The 26026-nt window shown below is 60.5% G+C and overlaps 1 protein-coding gene across 3 annotated transcripts in view; it reads left to right on the top strand.

Annotated features, from left to right (window-relative positions):
• The window catches only part of SHISAL1 (shisa like 1), a 134840-nt gene that overhangs the window by 85899 nt on the left and 22915 nt on the right, over positions 1-26026 (top strand). For all 3 annotated transcript variants that reach the window (XM_053894654.1, XM_053894655.1, XM_053894656.1), the window contains exons 3-4: positions 1426-1639; positions 11192-11509. In XM_053894654.1, the coding sequence (XP_053750629.1) occupies positions 1426-1639; positions 11192-11509 (532 nt within the window). The remainder of the gene's footprint in view (positions 1-1425; positions 1640-11191; positions 11510-26026) is intronic.

Genomic DNA, 26026 nt, shown 5'->3' with positions numbered 1-26026 from the left:
AGCAGGTCAGGGCCCAACACTTGGAGATCACCGCTCTGAGCCTCAGTCTTCTACTCTGTGCAATGGGAGTCCAGGAGATTAAACGAAACGGTGTCTGCCCCACCAAGGACGGGGCAGCCTTAGTGACCCCTGTCTCCCCGCAGGAGGGGCTTCCGTTTCCCAAGGTCGAGGCCGAGCAGGGGGCCTGGGGGGGCTCCCCTGACTCCTGAGACGGGGGCCCACCTCCCCACCGTGACCATGCCAGCCCCACGAAAGAGGGTGCTGTACTCCGGGCACAGGATCTCACGAGGCCACCCGAGCCGGCCCCGGCACCCCAGCTCACAGAGGCCCGTCCGCCCACTGGCCCCCCAGCCCAGCTGGGACTCCCCTCCGGCAGCCCCGGGCGCGCCCAGGGAGCTGTGTGGGCCGCAGTCTGATTACCTCTAAGCAGACACAGAGCTTTGAAATGGCTGAGGAGCTTTTGCAAAACCAGAGGCTTTGTGGTTGGAGAAACGTCCTCAGCCAAAGAAGCCCCTTTCCAGCGATACAAATTAGATACAGCGATCCCTTTTATGAAGATACTAATTAAGCCGGAGACAGCAGGCTCCAGGTTTTTTTCCATTGTTATATCTGCTTAGGCTTTCGGTCCTATTTATCACCGTCGCCACGACTGGTAAATACCGGCCGGGGCCTGCAGCAGCCTCTGTGGCTGAATAGGGGCCCCTCTCCTTGAGCTGGGGGACGGGGGGTCCAGAAGCTGGGACGGCCCTGTGACCGTGAGAGGGGGGCGGCCAAGCCAGGCTCTTGGGGACCTCCGGGTCTCGGGCACTGGTTCAGTAACAACCGTGGTACAGAGGAGGCGTCGCTTCCTCCGAGAGGGCAGCCTGGTTCCTGCACCCAGGCTTCCTGGGCTTGTCGACAGGCCCGCCACCAGCCCACGGGGTCGGAGAGGTTCTTAAAGCCAGCGACGGGGGAGTGGAGAGGGCTGGACTTCAGACCCAGGCAGGCCTGAGCTGGATTCCCTCTACCACCCCTTACCAGCTCAGGCAGACCACTGGAGGCCGCTGAGCCTCAGTTTTTCCATCTGTAAAGTGGGAAGGCCAGGCGGGCTCAACGAGATACAGCGCGTGACGTGCAGAGCAGGCGCTCGGCGAATGTCGTGTCCTTGCCGTGTGCAGAGCCCCGGAGGCTTAAGATGTAGCCCTGCCCGCAAGGGGCCCCCAGTCTGGGGGACACGGTGTAAGCAGGGCTGACAGCAAGGGGGGCCCGGGCCGAGACAGCAGCCCAGAGCCAGCTTCCTGGCAGAAGTGACGCTCACGCTGGACCCCAGAGCCCTTCTGGGGAGGGAAGGGGCTGGCGACACCGCGAACCAGGCTGAGCTGGCAGACTGCCAGGGCAGCCGGGCTCGGGGAAGCACCCCGCTGAGCCGGTGACTCTGTTTTCCAGTCTTGTCCGCGCACTTCCGAGTCTGTGAGCCATACACGGACCACAAAGGCCGCTATCACTTCGGCTTCCACTGCCCCCGGCTCTCGGACAACAAAACCTTCATTCTCTGCTGTCACCATAACAACACGGTTTTCAAATACTGCTGCAACGAGACAGAGTTTCAGGCGGTGATGCAGGCGAACCTCACGGCGGGGTCCGAGGGCTACACGCACAAGTGAGTACCGCGCTGGGGCCGCGGCCCCGCCCCAACACTCCGTCCCCTGGGGCGGCTGGCAGCTCACCGGACAGGATGGGTGGGCCTGGGAGGAGTCCGGGAAAGCCTTCGGGTGACGGGCGTTCTGGCCTGACTTTAGCCTTCCCTTCTGGGAAATGGGCACATCAGACCGACGGCTACCTCCCTGCCCACCTCCCCCAGCTCCCAGGGCTGCTGCAGAAGTTAGACGATGTCAAGGATGTGGAAGGCTTTGAGGCGTGGAAGGTGCTTGGGCCTGGAATCCGCGTTCGTTCGTTCCTTCCTTCCTTCCTTATTTATTTGCACGACAAATATCGATTGACAGTTCTGACCCAGAGATTCATCCCACGCAGCCCCTTTCCTTAAGGCGATTTAAACACAAGAGACCGAGGCCCAGACGGAAGGGACCAAGAGCGTAAATAAAGAAAGAGAGAGATGCCCGGCAGAAAGGCAGTGGGAGTGTGCGAGGTAAAGGCGTGCGGGATCGAAACAACATGCATTTCTCTTACCGCGAGCGGAAGAAGCGAAGCATCTTTCCACGTGTTTGAAAGCCGTTTGTGCTTTTACTGCGAGCCAGCTGTTTATGTCCTCTGCCCCGTCCCCATTGACTTTTCTGGCTGTTCTTTCTTAGTGATTTACGGGCACTCTTTATATATGAAGGGAACGTGATGTGTTGCAAATATTTTCTCAGTGTGCCTTTGAATGTGTGATGCTTTAACCTCACGCTTAATCTTTAGCTGTTATAGAATCACATCGGATCCCTTTCTTTTCTTTTGTGTCTTCTTCTGGGTGTTGTCTCAGACCGAGAAAGTCTTTCCTGATTCGGAGCTCATAAAAATCCCCTCATGTTTTCTTGTACTTTTTTTTATGTTTTAATTTTTTTTTTTTTTACTTTCAAATCTTTGATCTGTTAGGAATTTATTTGGATGTAAGTTTTGAGGTAGGAATCCAACTTTTATTTTTTCTTTCCAGATAGGCAGCCGGCTGTCCCCCACACCATTCACTGAATTGCCCATCTTCCCCCCACTGATGTAAACGCCAAAGTTCCATACTAAAATATATACATTTGAGTATCTAGACGGTGACACATTCTCATGGCTTTCACTGGTCTATCCATACACTGGCATCTCACTTTGTTAACCACTGTGGCTTTTGATACGTTTCAATGCCTTCTTAGACTATTCCCCCAGCTCTTTTTTTCACATGAACTTTGGAAGTATGTTGTGTCGTCTTGCTCCCCGCTTCGAGAATCCAGGTAGCATTTTTTCCTGAGATCGTGTTGAATGCATGGGTTAATCCAAAGAGAATGGACTTTCCATGACATTGAATCCAAGAACAGAGTACAGACAGTCCCTGACTTAAGCTGATTCAACTTAGGATTTTTCAGCTTCACTAGGGTGAGCAAGCTGTGTGCGTTCGGTAGGACGCGTACTTTGAATTCGGATCCCGTCCTGGGCCAGCAACATATCGTACAAGCCTCGTTGGTAAGCCTGGATAGTGGCAGCCTTACCACTTCCGGTCGGCCAGGCAACCATGGGGCTCGACCTCCAACACACTTAACCAGCAATCTGGCCTATGTCAATCACCGTTCTGCTTTTTTCACTTTCAGAACAGCATTCGCTAAACTACGTGACGTGGTCCACACTTGATTATCACCCAAGGCTTCGCGGCAGATGATTGCCCAGCTGCAGGCTAACGGGAGTGTTCTGAGCCGTTTGAGGGCAGCTGGGCGAAGCTGCGATGTGCAGTGTGTCCTTACGATATTTTCGGCTTACAGCCGGCTTCTTGGGACATAACCGCGTCATCAGTTGAGGAAGCTCTGTATGTCTTCCCAGTTCAAATTTTCTTCCGTAGCGTTTTGGAATTATCTTCATGGATATCGTATTGCATATCTTTTGCATTCATTCCTCCGTACTTCTTTTTATGCTGGATCTTTTCTTCCATTGCATCTTCCAACTGACTCTCGTTTCGATGACAAAACCTAATGGCTTCTATATAAGAATTGTAGGGGCGCCCGGGTGGCTCAGTCGGTTGAGCGTCCAGCTCTTGATTTTGGCTCAGGTCATGATCTCACCGTCATGAGATCGAGCCCCACGTTGAGCTCCTCCCTGGGTGTGGAGCCTGCTTCAGATTCTCTCTCTCCCTCTGCCCCTCCCCCACCCATGCTCACCCTCTCTCAAAATAAATACATAAAAATATACGAATTTTATGCTCAGCTACCTTACTGAAATTCTCTTTGTAACACCTTTTCGGTTGATTCTATTACATTTCCAATTATGCTATTTGCAAACAGTGGCAATTTTATCTGCTTTCCAGTTTTTGTACCTCCATTCTTTTTCTTGTCCAATCACATTGGCTAGCACCTCTAAACCCGTCTTTAGAGCGATCAGGCATTCTTCTCTTGTCCCTGATATTAATTGGGATGCTTCTAATATTTTCCCAAGGAGCCTGAGGCTGGCTGTATTTTTTCATGGTAAGGAAAAGTCCACTTGGAAGGAAGGAGGGTTTGTTGAGTGACTGTGGAACCACAGCAGAGGGGTGGAGGGGCGGTCCGAGCCCCAATCTCTCTGTCCAGCGCTGGGACTTGAATGCTTTGCCGCTGTGCCGTGATCACTCCGGGGAAATCTCTTCCCTTTGGTCAGGCGGGAGATGCAGACTTCTTGACTATCATCCAAATCTCCCTCCTCCCGCCAAGGCCGACTCCCCAGCCCTTCCTTCCTCAAATGCATGGGTGCTTCCCCTGAATATCTTGCCATCTGCTCAGGCCTTAGAATAATTCTGTGTGTGAAGTCGTTTAGCAAGTCCTGTCCATCACAAGGGCTGGAATCGAGCCTGGGATCTGACCCAAGTCTTTTATAAGACCAAAGACTGACTCCCCGAGGGAGGAGGGCGGTACCAGCACTGGGGTTAGGACCCCCGAGGGCTGTCGTTGTCGGCCGAAAGCCAGACGGGAGACAGAGGCTTGGCAAGGCGAGCAGGCTTCTCCGAGGCTCTGGCGACTGGTGTCTGGAATCCTCGTTTTGAAGCCCACAGGTTTCTATAATCTGCACCCTTCCACAGGATCTCACGCAGAATACCCCATCATTTCAGCACCGCGGGGCCTGCTTGCGGTGATAAAGAGTTGGGCCCTGAAATAAAGCCGTTCCCCTGGGCAGGGCTGGAACTATTGAAGAAGCCTAGCTTAGTTCTTACCCTTTAACCCCAGAAAGCATTTATGGAGCGTGTGCCACGGGGCACGGCATGTCGCCGAAGGCACCCCACGGCCCATCCTTAGCCCACGTCGCACGCGGGGAAGGTGGGCACGGAGAGGCCGTGTAACTTGCCTGCTCTGGGCAGCCGGTCAGCGATGGAATCAAGAGCCAAGGGGAGCCGTGGGGAGAGGCAGGGGCGGGCGCGGTGGGGGCACAGGGGGAGGGTAAGGGTGGAGGGGCTGTGGGCTTTCTCCTGAGGGCCGTGAGGTGCCCCGAGGGCTCTAGCTGGGTCTGTTCTCATGGATGGTGCTTGGGACAAAGACAGGACACCACAGAAGCCAGAATGGTGGCCTGGGCAAGACGGGGGCCCTGCTGAGGAGAGAGACCAGCATCATCTAGAGATCATTAATCCAGAGCTCAGCTCAGAGGCCCCCAGGCAGTCGCCCAAGCTCAGGGACTGGGGCTCAGGGGGCTAGACCGGGGCCTTGCATCCAGGGGGAGCCTGCGGCAGAGAGGGGACAGCCCGGAGGGACGTGAAGGAGAGCCAGGTGGTAGCCACCTCGGGGACCGTCCTGCCCTCTGGGGCCCTGATCCCTTTGGGCAAGACGCCTGTGTTATTTTGTTAACAGTGGCTGCCTTCACAGCTACTCTGAGAGGAAGAAAGAAGGGGCTGGGCCCAGGCTGGTGAGGTCACCGGGTCCGGCCACCGTCGAGGCCTGAGGGACGCCCAGGGCCCTTGTTAGGGTCACCGGTCCCTGGAAAGCCAGGACTTGTCTGATGCTGGGGAATGCACCAGATCTCAGCCAAGAGGCTGGATGTGCCAACCTCCCGGACCCGTGAGCACCCACCGCGGCCCGTCCAGGGGGACCAGGGCAGCCGTGACCCCCAGTGGGGCTTTCTGAAGATGCACGGGGTCCATTAGCAGCCATGCCTGCCTGGCACCCGCCCACCCCACCCACCCCACTGATGAATCAGCGAGGAGGCAGGGCCGGTGACAGGGAAAAGGAGAGCACTTCTGATGACTTATTTATTTGTGTTTTTCTGGAGGAACAGAATGGTTTGTTTTGGTTCTGGCTGCCTGGCAGAAAGGCAGGCAGAGCGAGGGAAGCAGCCTCGCCAAGCCCACGGCCACGGCAAGGTGCCACTTCCTGCCACGTGGGCAGGGGCCCTTGGCGTTCAGGAGATGCATGCCGCATGCCTTCCCGGGGCCGGTGGCTCAGGCTCGGGGCCCCGGGCCTGCCTTGGGGGTGTCCGCCCGGGGCCCGGGGTGGGGCGGGGCGTCAGGATCGGTTCGGCGGTCAGCTCTGTCTGGGGACAGAGGTGGCCTGGGGCAGAGTCTTGTGCAGTGAGCGGGTGTTCCTTCACCAGGCAGGTGGGCTGCAAGAGAGGGAGCCTGGGAGAGGGACCCTCGGAAGGCACAGGGGTCCTCTAAGGCCTCCAAGGATGGAGTGGATGAATTCTGGCTCCCCACTTGGCCGCACGTGAAACCTCTCTCCCCCAGAAGCTTTCCTTTCCCCGGTGCCTGAGGACCTGGGCTCCCCGGGGCCCTGGGCCCCGTCCCGCAGGCCTTGTGTCACCGTCCAGACGCTTCCAGCTACGGAACGCAGCCCCCGAGGGCTGTCAGAAGCTTCTAGATGTTCTTGTCGGCTGTTCGACCCCCTCAAGCCCTGTTCAGCATGGAGCCTGCAGACGCACTGGCAGCCTTGTAACGACCGGAGAGGTTCTAGAATCACGATGTTCCTTCGTCAGAATACACTCTGCTGAGCCAGGGGGAGGGGAACGCTTTTGAGCACTTACTGTGACGTGAGGGGCCTCACCGTAGCTCCTTTGATCCACGTGGGGGTGTTTTCTGTGAAGAGGGCCCCACCGGCCCCCTGACGCCAGGGCTGAGGCCCAGAGAGGGCGAAAACTCGCCCGGAGTCACCCGGCGCACCAGGGACGGAGCAGGGCTGGGGACAGGTGCGCCTGTCCTCCAGGCTCAGTTATGCTGAGGGAGCGGGCACCCCGTAAGTCCCCGCGGCTCAGGAATCAGAGGCCTATCCGGGACTCCTCTTGCCTGTCCTCGTGTGGCCAAGCCCGTTGCCAGCGGGGCGGGAGGGACAGTGAGCATTTTGATAGTAGTGGACTCGGCTTCGTTGGCCCGACAGGCTCCATCCCGCTGTGTGACCCCGGGCACGTCGCTTGGCCTCTCTGGCCTAGGTCCATTGAGCGTTCCTGTGTGCCTTCATCATAGGAGCCAGCGGCCGCTGGGTCCTTTCCCCTCTAGGCCCCGTGTGATCGCACGAAGCCTCATAAACAACACCGCCACTCGAGCAGGGGTACCGTTGTCTCCACTTGACAGATGAGGAGAGTAAGGCCGTGGCCCGAGATCACGGAGGGAGAAACGCGCACGGCTGGGCTTTGAATCCACGCGGGCCTGACCTCTCGGGCCCAGAATGCAGTCACCGGGGTTACCAGCTCGTCACACGGACCCACGGGCCGCCTCGTGAGTGGGTTCGGGGCTCAGGTAGCTTAGGTGAGGTCGGCTGGGGGCCCTGCGGCCCCGTGTACCTTTCTGACCCGCTGGCCTCGGCGGGTCCTCAGCGGGGACCGCCTCTGGGGCGCTGGCGGGAGCTGCCTTCTGGCCACAGCTGGCCTCCTGCCTACGTACCTGCTCCTGTAACCAGTAGGTCCTCAGTGAGACCCCTCCAGGCTCTTGCTTGTTGTTTGGGAAACACCAAAAGAATTGGAGGCTGTAAATATCCCCAGATACACTGAAAACCTGCTCTCTGGGGCTCCGGCTGGCTTCGCATCTTGCCCCACAAAACAGCCTCTGCTTTATGTCCTGCCCTTTGCAAAGCACATGCATACACACAACAAAGACCCCTGCATCTGGGTGGAATTAATGTCCAAATCGCTTTTTTTTTTAATTACGTTCAACAACAACAACAACAACCCGGAATGCTTCCAGCCGGCCAACCATGAAGAAGGCAGGCAACGAAAGGCAGGAGAGCCGCCTGGGGATGCTGTCCGTGGCCTGGGCTTTCCAGCCACCCACCGCGTCTGGCGAGGGCTCCCTGGCAGGGAAGTCCGTGAAGGTTGCGTCTCCTGTCGGTGCGCCCGTCCTTTCCCTGAGCGGGGGGTGGGGGGTGGGGGGGGGGGAATCAGGCCACCACTCCCCATCCCCCCAAATGCCGGTTGGGACAGAGCAACACGGTGGGATGCAGGATGCTCCGGGGCGGGGGGCAGGGTGAGCCCAGCCACTGTGGGAAATCCCCCCCCCCCCCCCCGGACATCCGGACGTGACCTTGGGGTTTTCCCAAGATTCAGCACACCCCGAGGCTAGACGGACCCGGGTCTGAATCCCAACGCAGCCCCTTCCCAGCCGGCCGGTGACTTTGCCTCTCTGGACCTCATGTCCTCACCTGGACCTCCTAACTCACCGGATTGTTGCGGGGAGCGAGAAGCACGGGGCACCGGCGTGCTGTGATCGCCTGTATCGCTATGAACTCTTAGTGAATGTGCAGAGAGAAGGTGAGGTCTCGTGAGGGAGCTAGTTATATATCGAGGTCTCCCTTGTCACCAGCTCACCGAAGCGTTCGACGTGCGTTCGAGCTCTGAGCTCGAGGGGCCAACGATCCCACAAAACAGCCAAGACGACACGGTGTGTTCTGGGAAACCCAGTGACTTTGGGAGCCCCAGGGAGGCGTTGGATCTGACAGGGGACACCCAGGAAGGCTTCCTGGAGGAGGAGGTGGCTGAGCTGAGACATGGACGCACGGGAAGTAGGGAGCGGGTTCCAGGCAGAGGAGCGGCATAGACCAAGGCCTCGAGGCGACCTTTCTGCCCTGGGAACCTGGGGGCACCTGTCCAGGACGGTACGGCGCCACGGTTGAGAATGTACGCTCTGGGGCCAGACTTCCGAGTTCAAATCCCGGCTCTGCACTCACTGGCTGTGAGATCTTAGATGAGTCTCTTCACCCTTCCGAGCCTCAGTTTCCCATCTGTAACACGGGGATGGTGGTGATAGCAACGATGCTTCCTTAACGGGCCGCCGTGCAGAAGCGCGAAGAGCGAGGTTCGCTGGCTGCCGCTTTCATTACTGTTCTTGTTTCGCTGCTGGCTCAGGCCCAGCTGCGGTCCAGCCACCAACCCCGGGCTGGCATCCTGGTCTCCCTCTCTGCAGGGGCAGCATCTGTAAGCAGCTGGCCCTGCCTCCCGCTTCCCGCTCCCCTCCCTCAGCCCCGAGGAGGCCGCTGCCATGGGAACCACCAAGGAAAAAGCTGATGTTCGGAGCCATGCGGTGGGGGCTCCGGGGAGGCTGGAGAGAGGGTGCTGGGGAAAGCAGGAGGGCCGGAGACCGCAGCCAGGCCCTCCTCCTCTGTCCACGTGGACGTCCACCCCAGGACTCCTGCTTCGGCGAGCCAGGCGGGGACTGCCAGCCTCTGTTCCCTCCCAGAAATTCCACATCCAGATGTATCCAGGCAAAGCTGGCTTCCGCCTGAAGTGCGGCAGCGTGGGGCCTGGCTGTCAGTCATTCACACCTTAGCACGAACAAGCCCCCGAGACTGCTGCAGGCCTCGTGGAGGTGGTGGCTGGAGGTGGGGCCACACCAGGGAAGGAGGGTGGCTGAGATACGGACTTGCGTGTCCCCCCCCTCTCCCCCCAAGCAGATACCAAGCCCTGAGCACTTACCAGGGCCTGCTCCGTGCTGAGTGCTTGGGTACCCAGAGACCTCCCACTTGAGGGACCTCCAAGCACGAAAGCCAAGTCTTCAGGGGGAAAAACTGGCTAAGCAAGGGGGAGGGAAGGCGTTCCGGGCAAAGAGCATGTGTGAGCAAAAGTGAACAGCCCTGGCCCGGGGCCCAGGAGTCGGAGGGCAATCGCCCCCGTCTCGCTGCTGAGGCCACGACTGGGCGGGGTGAATTGAGACGGTCTCTGCCAGGGCCCAGGGACACACAGGGGTTCTCCCAGGCCGCACAGCAAAGCTGGGCCAGGGAGGAACCTGAAGACGGAACCAGGTGCCCTGGCTCCAGGCCTGTGCTCTCCAGCCCCGGGCAGGGTCCAGAGGGACCTGCCGTGGGGACCCAGGACACCCAGGGGCCCTGTCTGGGCCCGGAGCTGGGGGAGGGGGCAGTGAGGCGGGACACTGGCTCTGCTTCTCTTCAGTGCCCCTCCTCTCTGCCACCCGCCAGCGCTCACCCACCTGAACAGATGCCCGCAGCAGGGACCAGATGGAGGCGGTCTCTGAGTGATTAATAAATCAGTCTCTTTAAACAGCCACAGCCCCTGGCGAGCACTGTTTGGAGCAAGGCAGCCCCAGCCCAGGAAACAGCCCTCCCTGGGCTCCCAGGGGACACTCAGGATAGACCCAGACGACTGGGTCCCGGGGGGTGGGGGCCGGGTTTGACGGGCACTCAGGACTGTGGGTCAGAGGAGGGGTCTGTAGGAGGGGCAGCATGTCTGGAAGGCTTCCTGGGGGAAGCAGTGTCCAAGAGGCCGAGGGGGAGTCGGGCAGGGTGGCGGGGAGCCAAGCTTCACAAAGGAGCTGTGAGCCCCGGCAGCCTAAAACTGGGGCTGACGGCCCTCAGTGGGGAAGTCCTGGGTGAATGAGCAAGAGAGACCTTGGCCGGGGACCCTGAGAGCCCCAGCCGCGCACCCTGTGGCGGTGCTGGGGGGAGGGGGAGAGGGCAGTGGCAGCAGGGGCTGTGAGTGCTGCGTGGGGCGCAGGGAGGGAGGCTGAGCCCACGTCTGCTTTCTGGACTCCTGAGGAAGGGCAAGAGGGAGAGTCCGAAGGGGGAGGGGCTGCCCGGGGGAGGGGTGCCCCCGCCGTATCCCCCACAGCCCATGGGGGGGACGCCGAAGGCCAGGGGTATATGGCTCAGGAAGTAAGGACCTGCGTTTGCCCTGGGTCCAGTAAGGTAGGGAGGAGCTGCTGGGGGACGAGGGAGGGAGGAGGCAGTAATCCATGCAGGAGAACATTCCGGGAGGTGGGGACAGCACACACAAAGGCCTGGGGGCGGGCAAGCAGGGGGCACCCCCAGGGGACAGCCGGCAGGCCCAAGAGCAGCGCCCATGAGGATGAAGGTCTTTCCCAACTCCCTGGGATCCCTGCCCGCCCCCCCCCCCCCCCGGGGTCCTGGGGGCGATGCTCCCTGGGGGGGGGGGGGGAGGGACAGGGCGCAGAGGAATGTTTTCCAAGGATCTAGGAGGACAGGAAGTGGAGGGCAGGTGTGGGGAGGGGAGTCAGGACACCGCGCCCCCAGGGAGGGGCTTGGGACCCCGAAGGAGCCCCGCGGATTAACTCTGTCGATGGGGGCTGTTGCTGTCTTTGCTCTCAGTGTCTGTCTCTGTTTCCCCCCAGCAATTACACCGCCTTGCTGGGAGTGTGGATCTATGGCTTTTTCGTGTTCATGCTGCTGGTCCTGGATCTTTTGTATTACTCGGCAATGAACTACGACATTTGCAAGGTTTACCTGGCGCGGTGGGGCATCCACGGACACTGGATGAAACAGGACCCCCGGCGGTGGGGCAATCCTGCCCGGCCCCCGCGGCCAGGGCAGCCGGCCCCGCAGCCCCAGCCTCCCCCGGGGCTGCTGCCACAAGCCCCGCAGGCCGCGCCCACGCTGCAGGGAGATGCTCACCACCCACCACTGATGACCTTCCAGAGCTCGTCTGCCTGGTGAGTGGTTGCGATCAAGGCCCTGGCCGCCACGGATCACTGGCCCTTGACAAGCTCGGAAAAGAGCGGGTCCTTACTGCTTGCTGTGTTTGGCTCACCGACCGCCTGATCGTTTGCTTGTCTTACTTGCCGAGAAGGATTCGAAGGTGCCCGTGAGAGCACGTGCCTGGGCAAGAAGGTCAAAAACGAGAGGTGGACGCGGAGCTTGGGAGCCGAGCTCGCAAGCTGATGGCACTCAGAGCCTGGCGCGGGAGTGGTCGCCACTGAGCGTTTAACGGAGTCGTGAGTCTCCCGGCTGCCACGGCAAGAGGGGAAATTGGATGGCTTGCCGAGTTTGCCGCGGTCTAGGCAAAGGAAGCCAATGGCTTTTTTGGAGGTTGGGGGATAGGCTTTTTCGGCATGGAGTTAGAAAGGAAGCCTGTTACTGGGTTGGTTCCTTAGGTGCACGTGCACTGAGCCCCACAGGGACGGCTGAGGTTATGCAGGCAGGCTGCTCGGGGGTGGCCCAGGGGAAAGGAAGGGAGGCGGGAAGGGAAGCGGGATATCAGGGGCTTGGCCTAGTAGCCCGGCTGCCCCAGGAGAGCCGGGTACACCGCCCAAGGGGTATGTTCAAACCTGACTTTCTCTACTCTCTACTGTGTGAGTCCCAGGCCAGCGGGAGGTAGGGAATGACTGACCGTCCTTGGGCAGGGCGGACTGGGAAGGAGTGAGGAGGGCTGTACGTATTTTTTTTTAACTCTATTTATTTATTTTGAGAGAGACGGAGACAGTGCAAGGAGGGGAGGGGAGGGGAGGGGGCGGGGGGGGGGGGGGCGGAGAGAATCCCAAGCAGGCTCCACGCCACCGGTCCCAGAGCCCGTCGAACCCCACGAAACCGCGAGATCGTGATCCGAGCCAAAACCAAGAGTCGGACGCTTTAACCGAGGGAGCCACCCAGGTGCCCCACGGGCTGTACATTTTGGAGCAGGAGCCCAGCGTGAGGGAGGCCCGCGGAAGAGACGGGAGCCACGCAGAGGGCAGACACCCCAGTCAGGAGGTTTGATGTGGGGATGGGCTGCAGCCGTGGTCACGTGGGACGTGGGGCACATCCTCCCACTGAGCCCAGCCTACGAGGTCCCTCCCACAGTCTCTGAGCTTTGCAGGAAACCCGACCCCGGCTTTGAGCCCCAGCAAGTCACCTTCCCGATCATCGTCCCAAAGCCCCCTGCCAGCTCCCTCCGAGGGTTAAATTAAATGTCTGGCACACAGTAGGTGCCCAGTTAACGACTGGTCCTTCCTTGCCGGAGATGCGACCCAGCTAGTGAATGATCGTTAAATAGCTAGCAGGTACTGACCTTTTCAATAATGGATGACTTAAATAATTCATAAAGAGGCACTTAAATCAGCTTATTGATTGAATAATTGCCCCATCTGTCGTGCAGGAGACAAAAACACGGCCCCGTGCGCCTCAGCTTGGCAGATACCGGCCGAGCCGGCCCTCTGGGCCCTTCCCCCGTGCCGGCCGCTGGTGATATCGAGGTGATGGGTGGAGAACCCCGAGGAACGGGGCAGAAAGGCGGGGGCCCACACAGAGCTACAGACCTGGCCCCGATGGTGGGGTTTTCTGAAATACGGGTCTCTGGCAGCAACCGTATCTGGGGGCGTCTGTCGAAATAAATCCCTGGGAGCCTGCTAATCGGAAAACTCTGGAGGGGGCGGGGTACCTGAGGGACCACAGTTTGGGAACCACTGGACAATGTCATTCGTACGAGTGGCCAAGTTTTCGTGAGAAAGCTCACGGGGACCGTGGGTAAAGTCCAGACACGAGACTGAGCTCGCGGTCCCCGAGCTGTGCTGAGTGGGAGACATTTCACCCAGGAGCTCAGAGGCTTTTCGTGTCCCCCCCCCCTGCCCCCCCGCTTCCCATACTGTGGCCTCCGAGGGGTGCTCCCGTAATCGCATGCGCGTTCACAAAACAGACCATCAGAAGCCGGCGAGCGTGTGACGGGGGATGGAGGGCTCACACCGGGTGGCCTCGCGGCTCCTGTCGTGCCCCCGACACCCGGCGTGAGCTTGGGCGAGGGGCTCCCTGCTCGGGCTTCCACGTCACCCACCACGGGGAGAGGGGGTGGCCTTGGCGAGACCATCAGCTGCCGGCCTGCTGGCAGATGCCCACGGTTCTGGCGTCATCCGCGAGCACCCGCCGTGGCCCTGGCTCCGCGTTCGCGGTGTCCCATTCTTGCTCTGACCCCGTGGGCGGAGAGGTGAAGGAGCCTCCCCAAAGCCACCGGCCGGTGACGGAGCGGGGATCAGGCCGCGGTCCTCTGTGCTGGCAGAAAGGACGCGGTGGGCGAAGCCACCTTCCTTCCCACCGTTCAGCGGGGCTGACGCTTCCCCCCATCAGCCCCCGGCCCCATCCTGGGCGGAAGACGTCAGTGACACTGGAAGATGTGACCGGCGGGGGGGCGGGGGAGGGGCGCGGCCCGGGCAGGGCTGAGCGGGCGTCCCGGGCAGAGAGCCGTGAGCGTGGCCACCAGGGCGTCATCAGGCGACACGGGGCGTGTGGCTGGGGAGGGAGTGGGGGGGAGGGCCGTGCTCAGTGCCGCTCCCAGAACGAGAGCTGGGGTCCACCGCCGCCTCCAGGTTGTCACCCTGGGTTCCCCAAGCAGCCAGCTCGTCCCCGTGGGGTACAGATCCCATCGGCTGTCCCGGCACCGTTACCGTGTTTGGGGCTGGAGCTGACGGTCCCGGTTCAAGACCCACCTGCATCGCGCTGTGACCTGAGCAAGGCATGGCACCGGCCCCGCCTCAGTTTCCCCCGCGAACATACCGGGGGGCACGTCCGCCTTGGGAGTTAAGTGGGAGGATCCTTCGGAGGAGGGGCCTGGCCTACTGCCCGGCCCCCGGGGGCTTGTGGATTCTCGGGGTCACAGGTGGGTGACTCAACGTGGTCGGGGTCGGGGCCCCGCCCTGCAGGGCGGACGGGGACGTGGAAGCCGCCAGCCACGTGCCGCCGATGTCGTTGCCCATTTGCCCTGTGGGGTGAGGATCGTGTGCCCCATCCTCCCGTGTGGAAACTGGGGCGCTCGGGGCGGGGTGGGGGGTGACCTCTGTTCGCGGGGAGCCGGCTTTCCCCTGTTACTCAGACCAGGAGGTTTGGCGGTCGAGCTCCACGAGCTCAGTCCCCCCAGGCGCCCCGCTGCCCGGGCTCACGTCCTCCTCAGAGTGGTGACAGGCGCCCTGCACACCTGCCTGTTCTGTCGGTCGCCCTGCCCCCCTTGTGCTCCAGAAGCTCCCCAGACAGCAGGACCCTTCCCCTGCCTCCCTCTCCTCCTCTCTTCCTTCTCTCTTTCCTCCCCACCCCCGTCTCCCTCCCCCTTCTTCTGTCTCCCTCCCCCTCCTCTGTCTCCCTCCCCCTCCTCTGACTCCCTCCCCCTCCTCTGTCTCCCTCCCCCCTCTTCTGTCTCCCTCCCCCTCCTCTGTCTCCCTCCCCCCTCCTCTGTCTCCCTCCCCCCTCTTCTGTCTCCCTCCCCCTCCTCTGTCTCCCTCCCCCTCCTCTGTCTCCCTCCCCCTCCTCTGTCTCCCTCCCCCCTCTTCTGTCTCCCTCCCCCTCCTCTGTCTCCCTCCCCCTCCTCTGACTCCCTCCCCCTCCTGTCTCCCTCCCCCTCCTCTGTCTCCCTCCCCCTCCTCTGTCTCCCCTCCCCCCCTCTTCTGTCTCCCTCCCCCTCCTCTGACTCCCTCCCCCTCGTCTGACTCCCTCCCCCTCCTCTGACCCCCTCCCCCTCCTCTGTCTCCCTCCCTCTCCTCTGTCTCCCTCCCCCCTCTTCTGTCTCCCTCCCCCTCCTCTGACTCCCTCCCCCTCCTCTGTCTCCCTCCCCCTCTTCTGTCTCCCTCCCCCTCGTCTGACTACCTCCCCCTCGCCTGACTCCCTCCCCCTCCTCTGACCCCCTCCCCCTCCTCTGTCTCCCTCCTCCCTCCCCCATCTATCTCTCCCTTCTACCCCCTCCCTCCCTCCCTCCCCCTTCTTTCCCTCTCTCGGTTCCTTCCCACATTCACAAGCATTCCCCCAGCACCTGCCGTGCTCCGACCCCCTCCCAGGCCCAGGGCCCCCCACCTGCTCCCCCTGGTTTGTCTTTGGCCCAGCGCCTCCCACCTTCTGGCGAGTCACATCACTGATACCCGGCCACCATCTCCGTGGGCCAGGACGTCAGCCCAGCAAACGCCGCTGGAGCCGGGGCGCATCTGCGTCACCTCGCGCCAGCCCTCGGGCCGGCTCTCCTTGTGCCGTGGCCACCCCGGGGGCCCTTGTGGCCTAAAGGAGAAGGACGGGGCAGCTGTGTGCCCGTGGCCGCCAGGACAGTCCCCGAGGGGCGGTGCCGTCACCGGCGCGGGCCCGCGTTCCTCGCTGCTGCTGTGGCGGGTCTGGCCGAGAGCCAGCAGCCACACAGGGGCAGACGCACCTGCCTCGAATCCCAGCTCGGCCCCTCGAGGCTGCGTCGCCTGCCCGAGCCTCGGTTTCCTCACCTGTAAAATGGGGACAAGGGCAGCCTGACCTCAGAGTGCCGTCGTGAGGACCGAATGCCCACCTGGGCCCCCAGCCTCCCGCACTGTCCCCCGCCCTCCCCGCGCCCAGGGCCTCAGCCCCTAGCCTGGCCCCCGAGCCCCCCGCCCCCACCCCCACCCCACAGCTCTATCTTGGAAGCCCGGGCAGCTCTGCTCATCTCCCTCTGAAACGCGCCGGGAGCCACACCCGCGCACCGTTTAGATGCCACCCGCCGTCATTATTTCCACCGGCTGGCCTGTGTGACTGCTGTCGCCCCCTTTACAGAAAGGCAAACACAGACCCAGAGAGGGTAAGCGACTGGCCCGAGGCCACACAGTAAGCTCGTGGGCTTGAGCCGGATCTCCCCAGCCCCGGGCCTCCCAGAAGCAAGCAGGACCCTGAGCCAACCGCCACAGGCCCCTGCCTACGTCGCCCCCAGCCGCACTCCTTCCGGCCGGGGGCCCGGCCTTGCTCTGGCCCTTGCCAATTCCCACCTCCCTGCCGTTACACGCAGTTCCCTTCCCCCCGTGCTATTCTTGTCTTCTTCCGCATCTCCCCGGGAACTCCTATTCGTCCCTCAAAACCTTCCCTGAAGTCAGAGCCCTGGTCAGGCCTAGAGGCCCGAGGCCTACTGTGGGCGGGGAGGAGGGGGGTATGGGGTGGGGCAGTGACGGGAGGAGAGGAGGCTGGCCAGCCCCCGGGGCCTCTCAGTCTTTCAGAGCTCAGGGGGAAATTCCTGACTTGGCCCGGGAAGACGGTTGTTTGTGTATCTCAGGCTTCAGTGGGCACTCAGTCCCCTGGGGTCCTGTTGGATTTGCCAGTTCTGAAGGGCATGGTCTGGGTTGGGCCTGGGAGATGCTGACGGTGCCAGTCTGGGGACCGCCTCTAGAAGAGTGGGGACAGAGCCCTCCTGTTCGAGCCGGGAGCTCCTCTGCAGGGTGGTCTCGGAGAGACTTCTGGGCCCAGATCGGCAGAAGGAGCCCAGGGGGCCTGGGGGGCTGTCTCTGGCGCCCATGGGGGACACTGAATAACCTGGCCCCCTAGGCAGGAGAGGGGCAGCTCCCCACGGCCCTCAGGGCGGCCTTGGGTGTGCACAGGAAGTCGCATGTCGCTTGAGATCACGTGGAACCAAATTACATCAGGCTCTGACCTGTCCCTGAGGTGCCTTAAGTGGTGGTGGCGGGGGGGGGCGGCCTGCCCCCAGGAGGCTCCCAGGTTGATGGAGCAGGACAGAGAACGGCCACAATCGCCCAGAGCGCCCAGAGAAACTGGACGAGCCCATGATGAGCTGCAGGGGAGGGGAGAGTCAGGGCGGGCTTCCTGGAGGAGGAGGCAACATCAAGCCAGACCCGGGGACGTGAGGGGTTGGAACAAAGGGGCAGAGCCACTTCAGACAGAAGAAACAGCCCAAGAAAAGGCCTCAGCGACCCCGGAAATTGCAAGAGGGCTGCAGATGTGTCACGTGACCCGAGACGGACCCAGACTCCCGGCCCCGATGTACCGCCCCTCTCCGCCCAGAGGCCTCCCTCTGCCCGCCAGCAAGGCCCCCCAAGCGGCTGTCACCTCCTTCCTCCCGGACCCAGAACACCCTCTGGCTCTTTACGGAACTCATCCCTCGGGGGGTCCCCGGAGCCTTGCCCGACCCCAGAACCTTCCTCCCAGTAAAGCTCGGGCATCACTTTTTTTCTCCCCGGCTCCGTGGCCAGATCCTTGGTGTGCGGTTTCTGGCAGGCCCCCAGCCAGCAGCAAGAAATTCCAGAAAGTCAGAAGACAGAAAGGGAGACCAAGTATCTTCTTTCCTTGGCACCACGTCAAATACCAGGGAGGCCTCCGTGATTGGAATCCAGAAGATGTGGAACGTCTGCATTGCGGGCGCAGTTCCAAGCCTCGGGGCTCTCAGCTGGACTAGGAAACCCTGGACCCCGTCCCCTGCCACCGCCGTCTTTCCAGGCCGGAGCCCTGGCCTCCTCCCACCGCAGCCCAGTTCAACGGAAGGCACATCCCCACTGCTTCCGCAGCTGTGTCCGCGGCACGCACGGCTCTGGTGGAAGCCCAGGAAGGTGCTGCTCCACGACCAGGCAGCACCACGGAGGGTGGGGGTGACGGCCCCAGACCCAGAGGCCTCATCGGCTGTGTGTCCTCAGGCCAGTTGCTGGCCCTCTCTGAGTCTCAGCGCTTCCTTCCCCTCAGCAATGGTGACGAGGAGTGAAGGAGGGGGCCCTTGCCCAGGGCTGAGCACGCAGTAGGGCTGCAGGGAACATCGCCGCCTTTCCAGGCACCACATCCTCACCACCAGCCAGCTGGCCTGTCCTTCCTCACCCCGCGGGTGCTTGGCCCAAGGAGGAATACTTGGGGTCGGTGCTAGGGAGCGGATTTAAAATCACGGCCAAGCCGGGGCCACGCTGGGCACTCAGACGGGGCTCCCTGTGTTCCTGGCCCGTCCCCGCGAGACTGCGAGAACGAGGGTTTTGTCCGCTCGGTTCGCTGCCTCGTTCCCGGCTTTCAAGCATTTATTTGATGGATCCGCGTTTTACAGGTGAAGAAACCAAAGCACGGAGAGGTTAGGTCACTGGCCCGGGGCCACCCCGCTGGTCACTGGCAGACCCAGCGTTTGAACACAGGCAGCTTGCTGTGACCGGCTTAGCGAACTGCTCGGCTGTCAGGGCCCGGTCTCCAGTCTGGTCCCTTCAGCCAGGGGGCCGGACCGGACAAGGCAGGCAGGAGTCCGGGGGCAGAGGTCGAGGGCCTCAGACGCCCGACGAAGCCTTGGGCAGGAGCTGGGTCTGTGCCACGGGCGCCATCAGCCACGGCAGGACCCAGGGCCCCGGGGAGGGTTCAGGGGCCAGGAGGAAGCCAGGGTGTGGGGTCCGGTTCTGGTCGCACCCTTCTTCTGGGCCGGGCGCCTGGACGTACAGTCTGGCTGACTCAGGGGCAGACGATGGCGATGAACCGTCGGCTGTGACAGGAGAGAGCTCAAAGGGTGTGTTGTCCGGACCGGGCATCGGGGACGGCTTCCTGGAGGAGGCGATCTTCAAGGATGAGGAGTAATTAGGCAAAAAGTAAAGGGGGGAGGGCGTCGCTGGTGGGAAGAAGAACATGAACAAAGGCCTGGGTAAGGGGCCGGGACCCTCGGGGTCTCGGCAGGGAACAGCCGTCCTGGAACAGAGTGCATCTCAAAGTTCCCTTCTCTAGTAGAATGGTCAGGTTGTTTTTTCTGGTGAGAGCCCTTTACTGATAACATCCCACAAGAGGCCACAAATGCCCCCCTGAAAGTTTTCTGGGGCTCAGGCCTTTCTCTCTTTCTGCTCTTTCCCTGCCCCCAGGGCCGCCGTAGACCCAGAGACCCCAATTCAACCTAAAGGATTAAGTTCGGGTGCTTAGGACAGACTGGGCCGCAGGGTCCAGAAGAAAGGACCAGACCACATCCGAAGTGACTGGGGCTGGTAGATTTTCTCGCTCGTAACATTGAGTAAACCGTGACATGGGAGCAGCAGGGAGGGGTCGAAGGAAACCGTTTGGAGGGAAAGCCAAGGACAGTGCACAGCTCGAATCCCACGTCGGCCCCCCTGGGTCGCGGCACCCGGACAGGTCCCTACAACCTGTCTCCGGGCCCCAGTGGCTCAGAGGTCATCAGGAGAGGGTGAGGGGAAGGCCGGCCGCCCAGAGCCAGAGCGCGGCGGTCCTGGTCACGTGTCTTCATTATTATTTCCCTGCTCTGCGGCCGCCTCTGCCTCAGCCCTCCACCGGGGAGTGGCCACAGGTTCCTTTTATGCCTAATTCCCTTTTTGGTTTTTAAGTTTATTTGTTTATTTTTGAGAGGGTGGAGAGGGACGGAGCGAGAGGGAGGCACGGAATCGGAAGCAGATTCCAGGCTCCGAGCCGTCAGCACAGAGCCCCACGCGGGGCTCGAACCCACGAACCGTGAGATCGTGACCCGAGCTGAAGTCAAGACTCGAAGGCTTAACCGACCGAGCCACCCGGGCGCCCCCTGATTTTCCATCATAGAAGTGCCCGTGCTCGCTGGAGAACACGGGGGGCCAGACACACCCCGATGGCTGTCCCCCACAAACGCAGCCCGTTGTCCCCTGCGACTCTTCCCGTTTTATGACTGTTGCCATCTGCACATCGAGCCGCGCGTCGAGGGTTTTTAATACAACGTTCTGTCTCGATGAGCTGCCGGCATTATTGAGAAGTTTTCATAACACTGCTTTAATGGCTGCCTTAATTGTCCGTTGAGAGATGATGGTCCATAAGTCAGTGACCCACTTCCCCGTCCCAGGCCACCTGGGGCTTCTGACCGTCGCCCCTGCCGACCTTCCCCGTCCAGCTCTCAGAGCATCGCTGTGTCCCGTGCGGGCCCCTCAGCCCCCAGGACGACAGGCTTCCCAGATGGAGGGAAGCCCAGCCAAGCACGCCCAGTGATGGAAGGACCGCTCAGTCCTCCAGAAGCCGCCTGCCGCGTTGGGACAGCCCTGCCTTCTAGGAAGCTCTATTTTTTTTTTTTTTTTCCTAAGGCAGGAAACAGTGTTCAGATGCAGAGGCTGTGAGAGGCAGACAGACCTGGGTTCAGATCTTGCTCCCCCATTTTTTTAAAAGTCTATTTATTTATTTTGGGGGCGGGGAACGCAGAGAGAGAAGGAGACAGAATCCCAAGCAGGCTCCGCACTCAGTGCCGAGCCCGCCTCGGGGCTCGATCCCACGAACCGCGAGATCACGACCTGAGCCCAAATCAGGAATCAGATGCTTCACTGACTGAGCCGTGCAGACGCCCTGCTGCCCCATTTTTGGATAGCTGGTGATGTGGCCACACTCCCCTCACCTGGAAAGCGGGATGGTAGGATCCACGCTGTCTGGTTCAGCAAGAGGAGGCGTGGAAGACTGTGGCGCACAGAAGCCGCTCTACCAGTGGCCCTCCTCTCCCCCCCCCCCCCCGCCCCTGGCGTCATGTCAGGGTGTGGCAGGCTTTCTGTGATGTTGAGGACAGCAGTCAGCTGCCCCAGGGTCCGCAGCCCCCTGGGCCGAGTTCTGGCTGGCCACGGGGCAGTCAACAGCCAGAAAGGGTTTCACCGGATGAGTAGGAGTTTGCTGCAAGTGGAGATACGGCCGTGCGGGCGGAATGCGGCTCAGGCTAAGTCCCAGAGGATGGAAAAGGCTAGTGAGAAATGGGGAGCCCTGGGGAGCTCCAGGTCCTGGGTAACATCCCTCAGGGCTCCCAGCCCCTCACGTCTCCCTCTTCTTCTCCCCAACCTCAGACACCGGAGGGCCCGGTGACTGACTCTTTACCATGTCAACGTCCTATCAGGGACGCCAGGGAACGGACCCCGAATCCGCCCTCCTCACCCCTCTCCCGAAACCCACCATCTGGTCCGACTTGCCAGGACTGAGGCAACACCTTCTAAATCTCTTCCCGCTTCTATCCTTTGCCCCCCACAGCGGCAGAACAATCCTATTAAAACAGAAAGAAGTCAACTCCCGTTGGCGCCTCCCCTCTGTCTAGGAGATGAAGCCCGAATCCTTTCAACGGCCCACCCCATGTCCTGCTACCCCTCCCCGGTCCCTCCGTCCTCATCTCCCCCATTTGCTCCACCCACCCCGGCCTCCCCGCAGCTCCTGGAGCTTGCAAACTCCCTGCCACCTCAGGGCCTTTGCACCTGCCACGCCCTCTGCCTGAATCTCTCCTCTCCCGGTCGCCTGCTCCACTCCCTCCCTCCCTTCCACCTGGGGCCCGCCCCGATGTCACCTGGTCAGAGAGGCCTTCCCTGGCCAATAGAATAGCTGTGCTATCTTATAAATGTCTAAATAAGTTTCCCTATTTTATAAATAGCCTCCCCTCTCTCCTCCCCCTCACCCCCTTTCATCTCTTCATGGCGCTTACCGCCTGCTGCTGTGTTTATTGTCTTGCCTGGTGTCTGCCTCCTCTGCTGTCAGGAGACCCGAAGAGAGTCGGGATGGGTCCGTCTTGCGCTCAGCCCGGACCCCCCGGCCCCTGTTGTCAGTGCTTAACGCCATGTGTCCTCCTCTGCCCAGCGCCCCGCCCACAGCAGGCCCCTGTGAGGGGTCAGGTCAGTGAGTTAATTGCACTATTATTGCTAATAACAGGCCCTCCCACTTCTCGAGGGACTGGGAGCTAAGCAGCTGCAGCAAGCAGTGCCATTTCGTGTCCCCAACACAGCTTGTCATCCGCACCTGGGGGGGAATAAACAGACGCCCAGAGAGGGTCAGCAACTTGTCCTGCGTCGCACAGGCCGAGCCGGGATTCACACCCAAGTCCAGCGGACTCTGCAAAGCCCACGTTTTGGGAGCGGGAGGCAGTGCCTCCGCCCGTGCTTTTCCCACCGGGAGAATAAACCCTGAGCGGCGCGTACAGAGCACGCGGCCCCCTGCCGGACCGGGTGACGGGGGTTCTCTGCGCAAGTCAGGCCCCACGCACTCTTGGGGCAGGACCCTGAGGACCACCCCCCCCCCCCAAGTGCGTGAGGCCTCCAGGCACTCGCACACCCAACCCTCTCTGGCCCGGACCCGACACGAACCGGAAACTCGGTGTGGGTTCCGACCCGGAGCTGGCTCTTTGTGGCTTCTGGGGAGCACGTAGTTGGCGTTGGGGTCTCCATCTTTCCTCCGGCATCACCTGTGAAGGTGCATCTCAGCCCTCGGTATCTCTCCGGAGCCCCGAGGAGAAGCTGAGGTGGCCAGGTGTCCCCAACCATCCGTCTGGCAGCTCCCTATTCGCCTCCTTCCTCCGGAAGCCTCCGCCCATCAGAGGACCCAGCAGCTCGGAAGGGGAGATGCGACGCACGGGCTGTTTCGAATACACCTTTTACTTGGAAGATCTCACAGCAAATGCGCAGAGAGGTGGGAGCTGGGTTCCCACGTGCCTCCACTTGGCAGTGGGGAACCTCGGGCAAATGATCTCACTTCCCTCAACCCCACTTGCCCTGTCGGCGGACTCCAGAAAGTTAGGGGCAGCAGTAAACACACTTAAGTGGTTGTGGATTTCCCTTTTTTGAATTATTTCCTCTGGATACATTCCAGGCAGGGAGCTGATCGAGTCAGGGGGTAAGAGCTGTATGGTTCTTCGTACCAGCGCCAGCCTCCTTCCCCAGGGGACTGTCACCAGCAGCAGCTTGTGAGCACGGGGCACCCCTCATTTTTATGTGGTTTGCATTTCTTTGATTGTTAGGGAGGCTGAACACCTTTCCTTTAATCTGTTGACTATTTCCTCTCCTGTGGGTTGCCCATCTATGTTACCGTGCCCCCAAGACAGCTGATAATTAATTAAAGGCATTTCCAGAAAGCCACTTTTAGTCCCCAAACTTCAGCTCCCGGGTGTTCCTCTTGTCTGTGTATCCCCTTCTCCCATGCTGTTTACTTAATATATTTTTAATTGACTTTATTTACTTATTTTTTAATGTTTATTTATTTTTGAGACAGAGAGAGACAGAGCATGAGCAGGGGAGGGTCAGAGAGAGAGGGAGACACAGAATCCGAAACAGGCTCCAGGCTCTGAGCCGTCAGCAGAGAGCCCGACTTGGGGCTCGAACTCACGGACCGCGAGATCGTGACCTGAGCCGAAGTCGGACGCTTCACCGACTGAGCCCCCCAGGCACCCCTATTTTTAATTGACTTTAAATCAAGTCGCTTCTTTAGAAAACTCAGGCTTGCTCTAAGCAACGGTATCTTTGGTTTAAGAGTTACATTTTTCCCAGTACGGGTAAAGACAAACGCATAAACATCGCCAAGACGTGCCCAGGGCCACCTTGCACTGACTCACGCGAGCTGGTAGTTAAAATTTTCAGGAATTTTGGGACCCCGTGTTGAATACAGCCACTCTAACAATGAACTGGTAGGAGCTGACAAATAAATAAATTACATGAAACACAAAAGTAATCGATATTTGAAACGCTTCACTTCCTAATAATGATTTTGCTACATTTCCTATCATCTGCGCTCTTGGGCCTTTTTATCGTATGGGTGCAGTGAAACCTACTTATATTGGCTACTGTGTATCTCTTCCCAACTCTGAGTCCGGTGACTTCATGCTGACAGTATTTACACCATGGAAACGGGCAGCAGATGTTACAGATCAGGGCTTTTTCCTCTCGAGAACTGGCCATCAAATGCTCCCTGGTTACATTCCACTGCACGTAACGTTTCAGATGCTCATGCGTTCAGCACCTCCCACTATCTGCCTGCCCCAGCGGGGTGCGAATCTTAGTGTGGAGAAGCAAATGTGTCTTTACGTGCTTTCCAAAGTGGGACCCCAGTACTTCCAGAGACACCCACAGACCGGTGTCCGGGGCAGTGATAGCTGGGCCGAGAGGCAAGGTGGTCCCGGAAAGGGATTCATCAGCCCTTTCCAGCTCCCGGTCCCTCCCGGAGCAAAGAAAGCAAGGGAGGTGAGAAGTCAGGAGGACTGGTCAGACCTTCCTGTCGTCCCACTGGCCCTTGGTCCCCGGAGGGACCACCTTGGCCAGTCCCTTTGCCAACTTGCCTGCCCCCTCCGCTTTTCCTTCTCTGAACCCGTGTGTGCTCTTCTGAGGATGCGGCCAGACCCCATCGATTCGTTCATTCCTTCAACACGTGCTTTCCGAGAGTTGGCCGTGCTCTAGGGCCAAGGGCAGGGAATAAAAGATAGGAAAGACAAGGCCCCGCCCTCAAGGAACACCAGCCAGTGATGCGCAGAAAATCAATCCTGACCACTTACTTTGCCTGGAAGATCAGTGTAGTCGGCCACAGGGCGAGTATACCTCAGAGAGGGTTTTGGAAAAGTCTCCTTGAAGATGCACTTCCAGAATGAACCAGACTGGCCTTGACTGTCCGCAGACCCCTCTTGGAGCCCAGATTCCAGACGGAGGTTCACTGGGCCCGGATCGCAGGTCTGTGGGGTGGACAAGCCAGGGCCGTGAGTCCAGCCGGCCAGATCCACAGGCCCCGTGACCTTGGGCGAGTCACTTGTTCCTCCCAGGCCTGTTTGCCCGGCTGTGAAAAGGGGACGCTGGGAGATGGTGCCCACCAGGAGCCTGGCACGGGGCAGGCTCTCAGCCACAGGGCGCTCCATTGCCAAGGGCGTGCTGCTGGATGGCCTCATCAGACGTGCCTCGCCCTGGGAGGGGCTCCTGCGGTCCTGCCCGCGCTCCCGGCCACCTGGCCCCACGGGGAGGGGGGGTGGGGACCCACACTGCCCAGTCGGCACAATAGTTTGGAATCGGTTAAGATTCCCTAACCCAGTAACTGCGGCCAGCTACTGTTTAGACAAAGAGGCTGCTTTGAGTGAGCAATTAACCAAGAGATGTTTCCACGGAGGCCTGGACGAATCCGGGGAACATCGCCTGCGAGAAAGGAGGATGTTCCTTCATGTCAATTTGACAGGAATCCCGCATTATGGGTCCCTGGGCCGCAGCGGGGGACGGGGGGGGGGCGTGCAGAACGCGAGATTGCCACGAAGGGAAGCGCGGCCGGGCCCATAGCCATTATACGTCCCCAAACCATTGAGCGCAGGGGCTCTTGATGGGCCTGGCTCCCAGATCGGGCGCCACAGGGCCGGGGAAGGAGGAATTCATCTCCATCAGTGCAGGCCAGGGAGGACCAGAGAACCTTTCCTTCCTTATTCCCTCCATCATTAAAACTCTGGCCTTCACTGCTAAAATGTTTGCTTCCAAGAATAGATGCTTGCTGGCCCAGCACAGCTCTCCTGGCGTGGGCATCCCACTGCCGTCAGAATGATGGGAACCAACGCTCGCCTGAGGGCCGAGAGGGCGCCCGGTCCTCATAAACGCCCTCCAGAATAGTCTTACTGCCGTTGCTGAGGCGCCCCTGAGGAGGCCCGGGAGACCTTCTTGGCAGATTGCTTTGGCTCAAGGAGTGACTCCCGCCTGCCCCCAAGTGCGGGGACCTGTGGCTTCAGGCATTGCTGGGTGTGGTAGCCCAGGATCCGGGTGTCCCCCGAAGTCCCCTGGGCTGCTTTGGCACCCGGCTCTGTGCTGCCCGGCTGTGTG

Source organism: Panthera pardus, unplaced genomic scaffold (assembly GCF_024362965.1).
Source record: "Panthera pardus isolate Hobbes unplaced genomic scaffold, ASM2436296v1 HiC_scaffold_6, whole genome shotgun sequence".
NCBI lineage: Eukaryota > Metazoa > Chordata > Mammalia > Carnivora > Felidae > Panthera > Panthera pardus.
This window is presented reverse-complemented; position numbering and strand designations above follow the sequence as displayed.